Source organism: Babylonia areolata, chromosome 15 (genome assembly GCF_041734735.1).
Source record: "Babylonia areolata isolate BAREFJ2019XMU chromosome 15, ASM4173473v1, whole genome shotgun sequence".
Taxonomy (NCBI): domain Eukaryota; kingdom Metazoa; phylum Mollusca; class Gastropoda; order Neogastropoda; family Buccinidae; genus Babylonia; species Babylonia areolata.
The window spans coordinates 1,602,774-1,620,147 of record NC_134890.1 but is presented as its reverse complement, the minus strand read 5'-3'; the positions used below and the strand labels follow the sequence as shown (position 1 = coordinate 1,620,147).

At 48.6% G+C, this 17,374-nt stretch overlaps 1 protein-coding gene across 1 annotated transcript in view; it reads left to right on the top strand.

Moving 5' to 3' along the window:
- Window positions 1–17,374, top strand: part of LOC143290086 (uncharacterized) — a 110,224-nt gene that overhangs the window by 10,425 nt on the left and 82,425 nt on the right. Inside the window, exons 8-12 of the mRNA XM_076599376.1 lie at window positions 810–1,032; window positions 2,712–2,867; window positions 6,772–6,926; window positions 7,671–7,805; window positions 11,115–11,327. Coding sequence (XP_076455491.1) covers window positions 810–1,032; window positions 2,712–2,867; window positions 6,772–6,926; window positions 7,671–7,805; window positions 11,115–11,327 — 882 coding nt within the window. The remainder of the gene's footprint in view (window positions 1–809; window positions 1,033–2,711; window positions 2,868–6,771; window positions 6,927–7,670; window positions 7,806–11,114; window positions 11,328–17,374) is intronic.

Sequence of the window (17,374 nt, the reverse complement as noted above, 5' to 3'; positions counted from 1 at the left end):
GGCAGTGACATTGGCAGTGACAGTGACAGTGTGTGCCGTGACAGTGACAGTAACAGTGACAGTATGTGCCGTGACAGTAACATTGTGAGTGTGTGCTTTGACAGTGACAGTAACAGTGACAGTGTGTGCCGTGACAGTAACAGTGACAGTGGCAGTGACAGTGACAGTGTGTGCCATGGCAGTGACAGTAACAGTAACAGTGACAGTGTGTGCCGTGACAGTAACACTGACAGTGGCAGTGACAGTGACAGTGTATGCCGTGGCAGTGACAATGACAGTGTGTGCCGTGACAGTAACAGTAACAGTAACAGTGACAGTGTGTGCCATGGCAGTGACAGTAACAGTGTCGGTGACAGTGTCAGTGTGTGCCGTGACAGTGTGTGCAGTGACAGTGACAGTAACAGTGTGTGCCGTGACAGTGTGTGCAGTGACAGTGACAGTAACAGTGACAGTGTCAGTGACAGTAACAGAGTGTGCCGTGACAGTGACAGTAACAGTGACAGTTGCAGTGACAGTGACAGTGTATGCCATGGTAGTGACAATGACAGTGTGTGCCGTAACAGTAACAGTAACAGTAACAGTGACAGTGTGTGCCATGGCAGTGACAGTGACAGTGACCGTAACAGTGTCAGTGTGTGCCGTGACAGTGACAGTAACAGTGACAGTGACAGTGTGTGCCGTGACAGTGTGTGCAGTGACAGTGACAGTAACAGTGACAGTAACAGTAACAGTAACAGTGTGTGCCGTGACAGTGACAGTGACAGTAACAGTGACAGTGGCAGTGACAGTGACAGTGTGTGTCATGACAGCCCCGCGTGACGTGCCTGCCAGCCGACCCGGGGCAGGTGGTGCTGAGCGACAGGCAGGGCACGGGCACCGCTATCTGTGGGCACGGCACCAAGATCGTCGGCTGCAGCTACTGGGACCCCGCCCACCGTCACCGTGGCAACGGGGCCGCCACCATGGCAACCAGCACCGGCACGTGCAGCGTGTCTGGCTGTCCCGGATGTACCGTTTACGCCCGTTGTCTGGGTGAGGGGTGTGTGTGTGTGTGTGTGTGTGTGTGTGTGTGTGTGTGTGTTGATGACGGTGGTATTGTTGTTTTTGATGTTGGTGTTGTTGTTGTTGTCGGTGATGTTGTTGCTGTTGTTGTCGTCGTCGTCGTCGGTGGTATATTGTTGTTGTTGTTGATGTCGGTGATGTTGTTGTTGTTGTTGTTATGTCGGTGGTATTGTTGTTGTTGTTCATGTCAGTGGTATTGTTGTTGTTATGTCGGTGGTAGTGTTGTTTTTCTTGCTGTTGTTGTTGTTCATGTCGGTGTTGTTGTTGTTGTTATGTCGGTGGTATTGTTGTTGTTGTCGGTGGGTTTATTGTTATTGTTGCTGTTGATGATGTCGTCGGCGGTATTGTTGTTGTTGTCGTCGGTAGTATTGTTGTTGTTGTTGTCGTCGGTGTTGTTGTTGATGTTGTCGTCGGTGTTGTTGTTGTTGTTGTCGTCGGTGTTGTTGTTGATGTTGTCGTCGGTGGTATTGTTGTTGTTGTCGTCGGTGTTGCTGTTGATGTCGGTAGTATTGTTGTTGTTGATGTCGGTGTTGTTGTTGTTGTCGTCGGTAGTATTGTTGTTGTTGTTGCTGTTGATGTCGGTAGTATTGTTGTTGTTGTTGCTGTTGATGTCGGTAGTATTGTTGTTGTTGTTGATGTCGGTAGTATTGTTGTTGTTGATGTCGGTGGTGGTGTTGTTGTTGTTGTCGGTGTTGTTGTTGTTGATGTCGGTAGTGTTGTTGTTGTTGTTGATGTCGGTGGTATTGTTGTTGTTGTTGATGTCGGTGGTATTGTTGTTGTTGTTGTTGTCGGTGGTATTGTTGTCAGTGGTATTGTTGTTGTTGATGTTGTCAGTGGTATTGTTGTTGTTGTCAGTGGTATTGTTGTTGTTGTTGTTGATGTTGTCAGTGGTATTGTTGTTGTTGTCAGTGGTATTGTTGTTGTTGTTGTTGATGTTGTCGGTGGTATTGTTGTTGTCAGTGGTATTGTTGTGGTGGTGGTGGTGGTGTACAGCCTCCAGCTGTGGCGATCAGGTGAAGCAAACAGCTACAACCAGACTGTTGTTGATGTTGATGATGATGTTGATGTTGATGTTGTGGTGGTGTGCAGCCTACACCTGTGGCCGTGGCAACAGGGCCACGTGTTGATGATGTTGTTGTTGTTGATGTTGTTGTTGTTGATGTTTGTAGCCCACACCCATTGTTGATGATGTTGATGTCATTGATGTTGTTGATGTTGTTATTGTTGTTGATATGTTATTGATGTTGATGTTATTGACGTTATTGACGTCGATGTTGTTGATGCTGTTGATATTGGTGTTATTGTTATGATGTTGATGTTATTGACGTTGATGTTAACGCTGTGTGCAGCCCACACCTGTTGATAATGATGTTGATGCTATTGATGTTGATGTTGTTGATGTCGTTGGTGTGGATGTTGTCATTGATGTGGTTGATGTTGATGTTATTGATGTTGATGTTATTGATGATGATGATGATGTTTATTGATGATGTTGTTTATGTCGTTGGTATCGATGTTGATGTCATTGATGTTGTTGATGTTGATGTTATTGATGTTGATGTTATTGATGATGATGATGTTATTGATGATGATGATGATGTTGTCGTTGATGATGTTATTGATGTTGATGTTGTTGATGCTGTGTGCAGCCTACACGTGTGGCTGTGACCACGGGGCCACGTGTGACCCTCTCACGGGCCGCTGCCTGTGCCCACCTGGTTACTATGGTGACCGGTGTCAGCTGTTTGACTACTGCAGTTATCTGGAGGACCACAGCGATGACCACGCCCCGGCCTGTGCCGTGGGTCAGTGTGTGTGTGTGTGTGTGTGTGTGTGTGTGTGTGTGTGTGTGTGTGTGTGTGTGTGTGTGTGTGTGTGTGAGAGAGAGAGAGAGAGAGAGCGCTCTGATTATTTTGTGACGAGTATAAATGAATGAATGTAATGAAATGTATCTGCATTAACGTATGTATGTATGTGTAATTGTATATGTAAATGCTTTGGGCTTTCCTGGGAGTGTGGCTTCCATACATTCATTATTATTATTATTATTATTATTATTATTATAAGCTTTGTATCAGTGTATGGGTAAGCTGTGTGTGTGTCAGTGTATGGGTAAGCTGTGTGTCTGTGTGTGTGTCTGTGTGGGTGTCTGTGTGGGTGTGTGTGGGGGGGTAAGCTGTATGTGTCAGTGTATGGGTAAGCTGGGTGTGTCAGTGTGTGTGTGTGTGTGTGTGTGTGTGTGTGTGTGTGTGTGTGTGTGTGTGTGTGTGTGAGTGTGTGGGTAAGCTGTGTGTGTGTGTGTGAGAGAGTGTGTGAGTGTGTGGGTAAGCTGTGTGTCAGTGTGTGTTTGTGTGTGTAAGTGTGTGGGTAAGCTGTGTGTGTGTGTGGGTGTGTGGGTAAGCTGTGTGTGTTTGAGTGTGTGGGTAAGCTGTGTGTGTGTGAGTGTGTGGGTAAGCTGTGTGTCAGTGTCAGTGTGTGGGGGAAGCTGTGTGTGTGTGTGTGTGTGTGTGTGTGTGTGTGTGTGTGTCAGTGTGTGGGTAAAATGTGTGTGTCAGTGTCTGGGTAAGCTGTGATGAGTAGGCCTTATATCATAATGACACGTTGCAGAGTAGGCCTTATGTCATAATGACACGTTGAAGAGTAGGCCTTATGTCATAATGACACGTTGAAGAGTAGGCCTTATGTCATAATGACACATTGAAGAGTAGGCCTTATGTCATGATGACACGTTGAAGAGTAGGACTTATGTCATAATGACACGTTGAAGAGTAGGCCTTATGTCATGACACATTGAAGATCAGGCCTTATCTCATAATGACACATTGAAGAGAAGGCCTTATGTCATAATGACACATTGAAGAGTAGGCCTTATGTCATGACACGTTGAAGAGTAGGCCTTATGTCATGACACGTTGAAGAGTAGGCCTTATGTCATAATGACACGTTGAAGATCAGGCCTTATATCATAATGACACATTGAAGAGTAGGCCTTATGTCACAATGACACGTTGAAGAGTAGGCCTTATGTCATAATGACACATTGAAGAGTAGGCCTTATGTCATAATGACACGTTGAAGAGTAGGCCTTATGTCATAATGACACGTTGAAGAGTAGGCCTTATGTCATAATGACACGTTGAAGATCAGGCCTTATGTCAATGACACGTTGAAGATCATACCTTATGTCAAAATGACACATTGAAGATCAGGCCTTATGTCATGATGACACGTTGAAGAGTAGGCCTTATGTCATAATGACACATTGAAGAGTAGGCCTTATGTCATAATGACACATTGAAGAGTAGGCCTTATGTCATGACACGTTGAAGAGTAGGACTTATGTCATAATGGCACGTTGAAGAGTAGGCCTTATGTTACAGGCTGGAGCGACAAAAATCAGCAAATGTAGAAAATATTTGATTAATATCGACGACGTTGAAGCATGCAACCACACAGCATCCACCAGTGAGACATGTTGTGTTTGACGTGTGGTGTGCAGGGGAGAGTCAAGCCATACATGTTGTGTTTGACGTGTGGTGTGCAGGGGAGAGTCAAGCCATACAGGTTGTGTTTGACGTGTGGTGTGCAGGGGAGAGTCAAGCCATACAGGTTGTGTTTGACGTGTGGTGTACAGGGGAGAGTCAAGCCATACATGTTGTGTTTGACGTGTGGTGTGCAGGGGAGAGTCAAGCCATACATGTTGTGTTTAACGTGTGGTGTGCAGTGGAGAGTCAAGCCATACATGTTGTGTTTAACGTGTGGTGTACAGTGGAGAGTCAAGCCATACATGTTGTGTTTGACGTGTGGTGTGCAGGACAGAGTCAAGCCATACAGGTTGTGTTTGACGTGTGGTGTGCAGGGGAGAGTCAAGCCATACAGGTTGTGTTTGACGTGTGGCGTGCAGGAGAGAGTCAAGCCATACAGGTTGTGTTTGACGTGTGGTGTGCAGTGGAGAGTCAAGCCATACAGGTTGTGTTTGACGTGTGGCGTGCAGGGGAGAGTCAAGCCATACATTTTGTGTTTGACGTGTGGCGTGCAGGGGAGAGTCGAGCCATACAGGTTGTGTTTGACGTGTGGTGTGCAGTGGAGAGTCAAGCCATACATTTTGTGTTTGACGTGTGGTGTGCAGGGGAGAGTCAAGCCATACAGGTTGTGTTTGACGTGTGGTGTGCAGGGGAGTGTCAAGCCATACAGGTTGTGTTTGACGTGTGGTGTACAGGAGAGAGTCAAGCCATACATGTTGTGTTTGACGTGTGGTGTACAGGGGAGAGTCAAGCCATACATGTTGTGTTTGACGTGTGGTGTGCAGGAGAGAGTCAAGCCATACAGGTTGTGTTTGACGTGTGGTGTGCAGGGGAGTGTCAAGCCATACATGTTGTGTTTGACGTGTGGTGTGCAGGGGAGAGTCAAGCCATACATGTTGTGTTTGACGTGTGGTGTGCAGGGGAGTGTCAAGCCATACATGTTGTGTTTGACGTGTGGTGTACAGGGGAGAGTCAAGCCATACATGTTGTGTTTGACGTGTGGTGTACAGGGGAGAGTCAAGCCATACATGTTGTGTTTGACGTGTGGTGTGCAGTGGAGAGTCAAGCCATACAGGTTGTGTTTGACGTGTGGTGTACAGGAGAGAGTCAAGCCATACAGGTTGTGTTTAACGTGTGGTGTGCAGGGGAGAGTCAAGCCATACAGGTTGTGTTTGACGTGTGGTGTACAGGGGAGAGTCAAGCCATATATGCTGTGTTTGACGTGTGGTGTGCAGGGGAGAGTCAAGCCATACAGGTTGTGTTTGACGTGTGGTGTGCAGGAGAGAGTCAAGCCATACAGGTAGTGTTTGACGTGTGGTGTGCAGGGGAGAGTCAAGCCATACAGGTTGTGTTTGACGTGTGGTGTGCAGGAGAGAGTCAAGCCATACATGTTGTGTTTGACGTGTGGCGTGCAGGGGAGAGTCGAGTCAAGCCATACAGGTTGTGTTTGACGTGTGGTGTACAGGGGAGAGTCAAGCCATACAGGTTGTGTTTGACGTGTGGTGTGCAGGAGAGAGTCAAGCCATACATGTTGTGTTTGACGTGTGGTGTGCAGGGGAGAGTCAAGCCATACAGGTTGTGTTTGACGTGTGGTGTGCAGGGGAGAGTCAAGCCATACATGTTGTGTTTGACGTGTGGTGTGCAGGAGAGAGTCAAGCCATACATGTTGTGTTTGACGTGTGGTGTGCAGGGGAGAGTCAAGCCATACATGTTGTGTTTGACGTGTGGTGTGCAGGAGAGAGTCAAGCCATACATGTTGTGTTTGACGTGTGGTGTGCAGGGGAGAGTCAAGCCATACAGGTTGTTTTTGACGTGTGGTGTGCAGGGGAGAGTCAAGCCATACAGGTTGTGTTTGACGTGTGGTGTGCAGGGGAGAGTCAAGCCATACATGTTGTGTTTGACGTGTGGTGTACAGGGGAGAGTCAAGCCATACATGTTGTGTTTGACGTGTGGTGTGTGGGGGAGAGTCAAGCCATACGTGTTGTGTTTGACGTGTGTTGTGCAGGAGAGAGTCAAGCCATACATGTTGTGTTTGACGTGTGGTGTGCAGGGGAGAGTCAAGCCATACATGTTGTGTTTGACGTGTGGTGTGCAGGGGAGAGTCAAGCCATACATGTTGTGTTTGACGTGTGGTGTACAGGGGAGAGTCAAGCCATACAGGTTGTGTTTGACGTGTGGTGTGCAGGGGAGTGTCAAGCCATACCGCGCACAGACATACGGACGTTCGGAGGAAACCAGTCGGACACGTGCGTGTTCCCCTTTTCTGTGTCGACCGTCAACGGGAATTCCCATTCCCCGACATCGGCTGTGACGTACACCCAGTGTGTGGACGACAACCTGGTCAGTTCTGGAACCACTCTCCGCTTTCTTCCCTCCCCTTTTCTGCCGTCAGCCTGCTGTTTGCAGGAGGCGACAGTGGCCCAGTGATGGATTTCTCGTACAGTGTTCACCAGTGATCAGGGTTCGAGGCTGAGGGTGTGGGTGGGGGTGTGGGTGGGGGTGTGGGTGTGGGTGGGGGTGTGGGTGGGGGTGGGGGTGTGGGTGGGGGTGTGGGGTGTGGGTGGGGGTGTGGGTGTGGGTGGGGGTGTGGGTGGGGGTGGGGGTGTGGGTGGGGGGTGTGGGGGTGGGTGTGGGTGTGTGTGTGTGGTGTGGCTGTGATGCTGTGGGTGTGTGGTGTGGCTGTAATGCTGTGTGGTGTGGTGTGGCTGTAATGCTGTGTGGTGTGGTGTGGCTGTAACGCTGTGTGGTGTGGTGTGACTGTAATGCTATGTGGTGCGGCTGTAATGCGGGGTGGCTGTAACGCTGTGTGGTGTCGCTGTAATGCTGTGTGGTGTGGCTGTAACGCTGTGTGGTGTGGCTGTAACGCTGTGTGGTGTGGGTGTAATGCTGGGTGGTGTGGCTGTAATGCTGTGTGGTGTGGCTGTAATGCTGTATGGTGTGCAGTAACACTGTGACTGTAACGCTATGTGGCTGTAACGCTGTGTGGCTGTAATGCTGTGTGGTGTGGCTGTAATGCTGTATGGTGTGCAGTAACACTGTGACTGTAACGCTATGTGGCTGTAACGCTGTGTGGCTGTGGTGCAGGTGGGACCTCCCTTTGCCTGTGCCACGCATTTCGACGGAGAGGACGACTACGTGGATGTGGGCACGTGGAGCCCGGGCCCCGTGTACACCATGGCCGTGTGGGTCAGTCCTGAGGTCAAGGACAGCAGGCGGCGGGTCAGTTCTCAGTAGTCATGACGACTGGCTGTTGTACAGCGCGTTGCGCTCTGCTAATTCATACTCACTGCGCTGACGTTCGCACCCAGCCCCGGCCCCCAAAATGACCAGCCACATTCAGCCATACACACACAGCCACACCCAAAAATGAACAAACTCATACACACACAGCCACGCCCCAGAATGACCAACCACACTCACACACACAGCCACGCCCCAAAATGACCAGCCACACCCAACCATACACACACAACCACGCCTTAAAAGGACCAACAATCAACCATACACACACAGCCACACCCCAAAATGATCAACCACACTCAGCCATACACACACAGCCACGCCCCCCAAAAATGACCAGCCACACCCAACCATACACACACAACCACGCCTTAAAAGGACCAACAATCAACCATACACACACAGCCACGCCCCAAAATGATCAACCACACTCAGCCATACACACACAGCCACACTCCAAAATGACCAACCACACTCGGCCATACACACACAGCCACGCCCCAAAATGATCAAACACACTGTGCCATACACACACAGCCACGCCCCAAAATGACCAACCAAACTCGGCCATGAACACACAGCCACACCCCAAAATGACCAACGAAACTCATACACACACAGCCACGCCCCAGAATGACCAAACACAGTCAGCCACACACACACAGCCACGCCCCAAAATGACCAACGAAACTCATACACACACAGCCACGCCCCAGAATGACCAACCACACCCAGCCATACACACACAGCCACGCCCCAAAATGACCAACCACACTCAGCCATACACACACAGCCACGCCCCAAAATGACCAACCACAGTCAGCCATACACACACAGCCACGCCCCAAAATGACCAACCACAGTCAGCCATACACACACAGCCACGCCCCAGAATGACCAACCACAGTCAGCCATACACACACAGCCACGCCCCAAAATGACCAACCACAGTCAGCCATACACACACAGCCACGCCCCAAAATGACCAACCACAGTCAGCCATACACACACAGCCACGCCCCAGAATGACCAACCACACTCAGCCATACACACACAGCCACGCCCCAAAATGACCAACCACAGTCAGCCATACACACACAGCCACGCCCCAAAATGATCACACTCAGCCATACACACACAGCCACGCCCCAAAATGACCAAACACAGTCAGCCACACACACACAGCCACGCCCCCTAAAATGACCAAACGCACTCAGCCATACTCGGCTACGCCCTAAAATGACCAACCACACTCATACACACACAGCCACGCCCCAGAATGACCAACCACACTAAGCCATACACACACAGCCACGCCCCCAAAAAATGACCAACCACACCCAGCCATGCACACACAACCACGCCCCCCAAAGTGACCAACCACACCAAGCCATACACACACAGCCACGCCCCCCAAAAATGACCAACCACACCCAGCCATGCACACACAACCACGCCCCCCAAAGTGACCAACCAACATACAGACACAACCACGCCTTAAAATGACCAACAACACTCAACCATACACACACAGCCACGCCCCAAAATGACCAACCAAACTCGGCCATGCACACACAGCCACGCCCCTCCAAAAATGACCAACCACACCATGCCACACACACAAAGCCACGCCCTCCAAAAATGGCCAACCACACCGTGCCATACACACACAGCCACGCCCCAAAGTGACCAACCACACTCGACCACACCCACCCACCCACCCACATGAGCAGAAAGCAGCTCAAAGTAACAGTGGAGAAATAAAAACGCTATCGCAAAACGCCCCACAGAACAGAAGAGATGTTAGCAGGGGTTTGAACCAGAGGGAGTGTTGGTTGGTGCCCAAGACTGACAGGCAGTGAATTCCAGACAGTGGGAACACAAACACTGACACTGCGCTGGGATGGTACACAACTGTTATATTGTTACATAATTTTGAAATTCTCTCTCTCTCTCTCTCTCTCTCTCTCTCTCTCTCTCTCTCTCTCTCTCTCTCTCTCTCTCTCTCTCTCTCCCAGACCCAGCCTTTCACCATTTCTACTTTGACTGATTTATTCCGTCAAGAGAGAAAGCCTTCTTAGGAAAAAAACCCATCCATAGATCACACGTAAGTCAGCCAGTGCACTGACATCACGCCTCCAGGCAAACGGCAGCCAGATCTTTCCCCGCACAGCACAGCACAGCACAACACAGCACGGCACAGCACAGCAAGCACACAGCACAGCAAACACAGCACAGCACAGCACATCACACAGCACAGCAGACACGGCACGGCACGGCACGGCACACAGCACACAGCACACAACACACAGCACAGCACAGCACAGCACGTCACACAGAACAGCACAGCGCACAGCACACCACACCACAGCACACAGCAAACACAGCACAGCACAGCAAACACAGCACAGCACACAGCATAGCACAACACAGCACGTCACAGCACAGCACAGCCAGCACACAGCACAGCCAGCACACAACACATCACATCACACAGCACAGCACAGCACACAACACACACCACACCACAGCACACAGCACACCACAGCACAGCAAACACAGCACAGCACAGCACACAGCACACACCACAGCAAACACAGCACAGCACAGCACACAACACACACCACAGCAAACACAGCACAGCACAGCACACAGCACACACCACAGCAAACACAGCACAGCACAGCACACAACACACACCACAGCAAACACAGCACAGCACAGCACACAACACACACCACAGCACAGCACACAGCACACCACAGCACAGCAAACACAGCACAGCAAACACAGCACAGCACACAGCACACACCACAGCAAACACAGCACAGCACACAGCACACACCACAGCAAACACAGCACAGCACAGCACACAACACAGCACAGCGAACACAGCACACAGCACAGCACAGCAAACACAGCACTGCACAGCACAGCAAACACAGCGCATAGCACAGCAAACACAGCACTGCACAGCAAGCACAGCACAGAACAGCACAGCACAGCAAACACAGCACAGAACACAGCAAACACAGCACAACACAACACAACACACAGCACAGCACACAGCACACGACAGAGCACAGCACACCACAGCACACAGCACAAGACACAGCACAGCATAGCAAACGCAGCACAGCACAGCAAGCACACAGCAAGCAAAACACAGCACAGCACAGCACAGCGCACAGCACAGCAAACACAGCACGGCACGGCACACAGCACACACCACAGCACAACACACAGCACACCACAGCACACAGCACAGCACCGTTCTCTGCACAACAGATCATCGTGGGCGCTGGCAGCAACTGCAGAGACTTCGGGCTGACGGTGAGGGGCGGGAGGTTCGTTGCGCTGTACACACCCCCTTCCTCCCGCTGCACGGCCGACCTGCAGGGTCCCTCCTATGACGTCAACACCTGGCACCTTGTGGCAGTCACCAACAATGGCACACACCTGGCGCTGTATGTGGATGGGTCTTTAGAGGGCCACACTGAGGTCGGTTGTGGTTGTGGTTGTTGTTGTTGTTGTTGGCGTTGTTGTTGTTGGCGTTGTGGTTGTGGTTGTTGTTGTTGGCGTTGTGGTTGTAGTTGTGTTTGTTGTTGTTGTTGTTGTTGTTGGCGTTGTGGTTGTGGTTGTGGTTGTTGTTGTTGTTGTTGTTGTTGGCGTTGTTGTTGCTGGCGTTGTTGTTGTTGTTGTTGTTGCTGGCGTTGTTGTTGTTGTTGTTGCTGGCGTTGTTGTTGTTGTTGTTGTTGTTGTTGTTGGCATTGTTGTTGTTGTTGTTGTTGTTGTTGTTGTTGCTGGCGTTGTTGTTGTTGTTGTTGTTGTTGCTGTTGTTGGCGTTGTTGTTGTTGTTGTTGTTGTTGTTGGCGTTGTTGTTGGCGTTGTTGTTGTTGTTGCTGGCGTTGTTGTTGTTGTTGGCGTTGTTGTTGTTGTTGTAGTTGGCGTTGTTGTTGTTGGTGTTGCTGGCGTTGTTGTTGTTGTTGGCGTTGTTGTTGTTGGCGTTGTTGTTGTTGTTGTTGTTGTTGTTGGCGTTGTTGTTGGCGTTGTTGTTGTTGTTGTTGGCGTTGTTGTTGTTGTCGTTGGCGTGGTTGTGGTGGTTGTTGTTGCTGGCATTGTTGTTGTTGTTGTTGTTGTTGTTGTTGTTGCTGTTGTTGTTGCTGGCGTTGTTGTTGTTGTTGTTGCTGGCGTTGTTGTTGTTGTTGCTGGCGTTGTTGTTGGCGTGGTTGTTGTTGTTGGCGTTGTTGTTGTTGGTGTTGTTGTCCTTGTTGTTGGCGTTGTTGTTGTCATTGGCGTGGTTGTTGTTGTTGTTGGTGTTGTTGTTGTTGTTGGCGGGGTTGTTCTTGTTGTTGGCGTTGTTGTTGTTGTTGTTGGCGTTGTTGTTGTCATTGGCGTGGTTGTTGTTGTTGTTGTTGTTGTTGTTGTTGTTGTTGGCGGGGTTGTTCTTGTTGTTGGCGTTGTTGTTGTCATTGGCGTGGTTGTTGTTGTTGTTGTTGGCGTTGTTGTTGTTGTTGGCGGAGTTGTTCTTGTTGTTGGCGTTGTTGTTGTTGTTGTTGTCATTGGCGTGGTTGTTGTTGTTGTTGCTGGCGTGGTCGTGGTTGTTGTTGTTGTTGGCGTGGTTGTTGTTGTTGGCGTTGTTGTTGTTGCTGGCGTGGTTGTGGTTGTTGTTGTTGTTGGCGTTGTTGTTGTTGTCGTTGGCGTTGTTGTTGTTGTTGTTGGCGTGGTTGTTGTTGTTGGCGTGGTTGTTGTTGTTGGCGTTGTTGTTGTTGTTGTTGCTGGCGTGGTTGTTGTTGTTGTTGGCGTTGTATGTAAATGGGTCCCTGGAGGGTCACGCTGAGGTCAGTTGTTGTTGTTGGCACTCTATGTGGATGGGTCCATACTGCAGTCAGTGGTCCTTCTCCTACTTCTTCTTCTCCTCCTTGTTCATCTTCTTCTCCATCTTCTCCTCCTTCTCCTTTTTCTTTTTCTTGTTGTTGTTGGCGTTCTTCTTCTTCTTAAGACATGGCGACACAGAACAGCACTGTACAACAGAACAACACAGGACAACACTGCACAACAGGACAACGTTAGACAACACAGGGCAACACTGTGCAACAGGACAACACAGGACAACTCAGGACAACACAGGATGGCACTGTACAACAGAACAACACAGGACAACTCAGGACAACACAGGACAACACAGGACAGCACTGAATAACACTGGACAACAGAACAACACAGGACAGCACTGAATAACACTGGACAACAGAACAACACAGGATAACACAGGACGACACTGCACAAAAGGACAACACGAGACAACACAGGGCAGCACTGTGCAGCAGAACAACACAGGACAACTCAGGACGACACAGGACAGCACTGGACGACTCTGGACAACACACTGAATAACACTGGACAACAGAACAACACAGGTCAGCACTTGAAACAAAACAACACAGGACAGCACAGGACAACAAACGACAGCACTGGAAAGCACTGGACAACAGAACAACACTGGACAACACAAGACAACACTGGACAACACAGGACAGCACGGACAACTCAGAACAACACAGAACAACACAGGACAGCACTGGACAACACAGGATAACACTGAACAACACTGGACAACAGAACAACACAGGACAGCACTAGACAACACAGGATAACACTGAACAACACTGGACAACAGAACAACACAGAACAACACTGGACAACACAGGATAACACTGAACAACACTGGACAACAGAACACAGAACAACACTGGACAACACAGGATAGCACTGAACAACACTGGACAACAGAACAACACAGAACAACACTAGACAACACAGGATAACACTGAACAACACTGGACAACAGAACAACACAAGACAGCACGGACAACACAGAACAACGCAGTACAGCACTGGACAACACAGGTCAGCACTTGATGAAACAAAACAACACAGACCAGCACAGGACAGCACTGGACAACAGAACAACACTGGGCAACACAAGACAACACTGGACAACAGAACAACACAGGACAACGCATGACAGCACTGGACAACACAGGACAGCACGGACAACTCAGAACAGCACAGAACAACACAGGACAGCACTGGACAACACAGGATAACACTGAACAACACTGGACAACAGAACAACACAAGACAGCACGGATAACACAGAACAACGCAGTACAGCACTGGACAACACAGGTCAGCACTTGATGAAACAAAACAACAGAACAGCACAGAACAACTCAGGACAACTCAGGACGACACAGGACAGCACCGGACGACTCTGGACAACACACTGAATAACACTGGACAACAGAACAACACAGGACAGCACTTGATGAAACAAAACAACAGAACAGCACAGTACAGCAATGGACAAAAGACGGCACAGGACAGCACGGACAACAGAGGACAACACTGGACAACACTGAACAACACAGGGCAACACTGAACAACGCTAGACAACACGGGACTACACAGGACTGCACAGGACAGCACTGGACAACACAGAACAACACATGACAAAGTAAGATGAGACCGGACAATACAGGACAAGACCGGATAACACAGTGTGTGTGTGTGTGTGTGTGTGTGTGTGTGTGTGTGTGTGTGTGTGTGACGATCCAAACGTAACAGTTAGTTACTAAAGCCTTCATACATTGTAATTATCAATCAGTCAGTCAGTTCATGATGTATGAACGAGGAAATACGATGAATAAAGTATATCTTGGTGTTTTTTTTTTGGGTGTTGTTTTGTTTGTTATGATTTGGCTTTTTTTTAAAATAGTAAATCGGAAGGATCACTGATTCGTTAATGTCCAGGTAAAACCGTATCACTTGTAAAACCATGTCACGTGACTACGCTGAATTGTCATTGCCTCCAGGTAAACCGTATCACTTGACTTCAGTGAATTGTCATTGTCCAGGTCAAACCATACCACGTGACTACACTGAATTGTCATTGTCCAGGTCAAACCATACCACGTGACTACACTGAATTGTCATTGTCCAGGTCAAACCATACCACGTGACTACACTGAATTGTCATTGTCCAGGTCAGACCATACCACGTGACTACACTGAATTGTCATTGTCCAGGTCAAACCATACCACGTGACTACACTGAATTGTCATTGTCCAGGTCAGACCATACCACGTGACTACACTGAATTGTCATTGTCCAGGTCAAACCATACCACGTGACTACACTGAATTGTCATTGTCCAGGTCAGACCATACCACGTGACTACACTGAATTGGTATTGTCCAGGTCAGACCATACCACGTGACTACACTGAATTATTGTCCAGGTCAAACCATACCACGTGACTACACTGAATTGGTATTGTCCAGGTCAGACCATACCACGTGACTACACTGAATTGTCATTGTCCAGGTCAAACCATACCACGTGACTACACTGAATTGGTATTGTCCAGGTCAGACCATACCACGTGACTACACTGAATTGTCATTGTCCAGGTCAAACCATACCACGTGACTACACTGAATTGTCATTGTCCAGGTCAAACCATACCACGTGACTACACTGAATTGTCATTGTCCAGGTCAAACCATACCACGTGACTACACTGAATTGTCATTGTCCAGGTCAAACCATACCACGTGACTACACTGAATTGCCATTGTCCAGGTCAAACCATACCACGTGACTACACTGAATTGTCATTGTCCAGGTCAAACCATACCACGTGACTACACTGAATTGGTATTGTCCAGGTCAAACCATACCACGTGGTTACACTGAATTGTCATTGTCCAGGTCAAACCATACCACGTGACTACACTGAATTATTGTCCATGTCAGACCATACCACGTGACTACACTGAATTGTCATTGTCCAGGTCAAACCATACCACGTGACTACACTGAATTATTGTCCAGGTCAAACCATACCACGTGACTACACTGAATTATTGTCCAGGTCAAACCATACCATGTGACTATACTGAATTGTCATTGTCCAGGTCAGACCATACCACGTGACTACACTGAATTGGTATTGTCCATGTCAGACCATACCACGTGACTACACTGAATTGGTATTGTCCATGTCAGACCATACCACGTGACTACACTGAATTGTCATTGTCCAGGTCAGACCATACCACGTGACTACACTGAATTGTCATTGTCCAGGTCAGACCATACCACGTGACTACACTGAATTGTCATTGTCCAGGTCAGACCATACCACGTGACTACACTGAATTGTCATTGTCCAGGTCAGACCATACCACGTGACTACACTGAATTGTCATTGTCCAGGTCAGACCATACCACGTGACTACACTGAATTGTCATTGTCCAGGTCAAACCATACCACGTGACTACACTGAATTGTCATTGTCCAGGTCAGACCATACCACGTGACTACACTGAATTGTCATTGTCCAGGTCAAACCATACCACGTGACTACACTGAATTGTCATTGTCCAGGTCAAACCATACCACGTGACTACACTGAATTGTCATTGTCCAGGTCAAACCATACCACGTGACTACACTGAATTGCCATTGTCCAGGTCAAACCATACCACGTGACTACACTGAATTGCTATTGTCCAGGTCAAACCATACCACGTGACTACACTGAATTGTCATTGTCCAGGTCAAACCATACCACGTGACTACACTGAATTGTCATTGTCCAGGTCAGACCATACCACGTGACTACACTGAATTGTCATTGTCCAGGTCAGACCATACCACGTGACTACACTGAATTGTCATTGTCCAGGTCAGACCATACCACGTGACTACACTGAATTGTCATTGTCCAGGTCAAACCATACCACGTGACTACACTGAATTGTCATTGTCCAGGTCAGACCATACCACGTGACTACACTGAATTGTCATTGTCCAGGTCAGACCATACCACGTGACTACACTGAATTGGTATTGTCCAGGTCAAACCATACCACGTGACTACACTGAATTGTCATTGTCCAGGTCAAACCATACCACGTGACTACACTGAATTGTCATTGTCCAGGTCAAACCATACCACGTGACTACACTGAATTATTGTCCATGTCAAACCATACCACGTGACTACACTGAATTGTCATTGTCCAGGTCAAACCATACCACGTGACTACACTGAATTGTCATTGTCCAGGTCAAACCATACCACGTGACTACACTGAATTGTCATTGTCCAGGTCAGACCATACCACGTGACTACACTGAATTATTGTCCAGGTCAAACCATACCACGTGACTACACTGAATTGTCATTGTCCAGGTCAAACCATACCACGTGACTACACTGAATTGTCATTGTCCATGTCAGACCATACCACGTGACTACACTGAACTGGCATTGTCCAGGTCAAACCATACCACGTGACTACACTGAATTGTCATTGTCCAGGTCAAACCATACCACGTGACTACACTGAATTGTCATTGTCCAGGTCAAACCATACCACGTGACTACACTGAATTATTGTCCAGGTCAAACCATACCACGTGACTACACTGAATTGTCATTGTCCAGGTCAAACCATACCACGTGACTACACT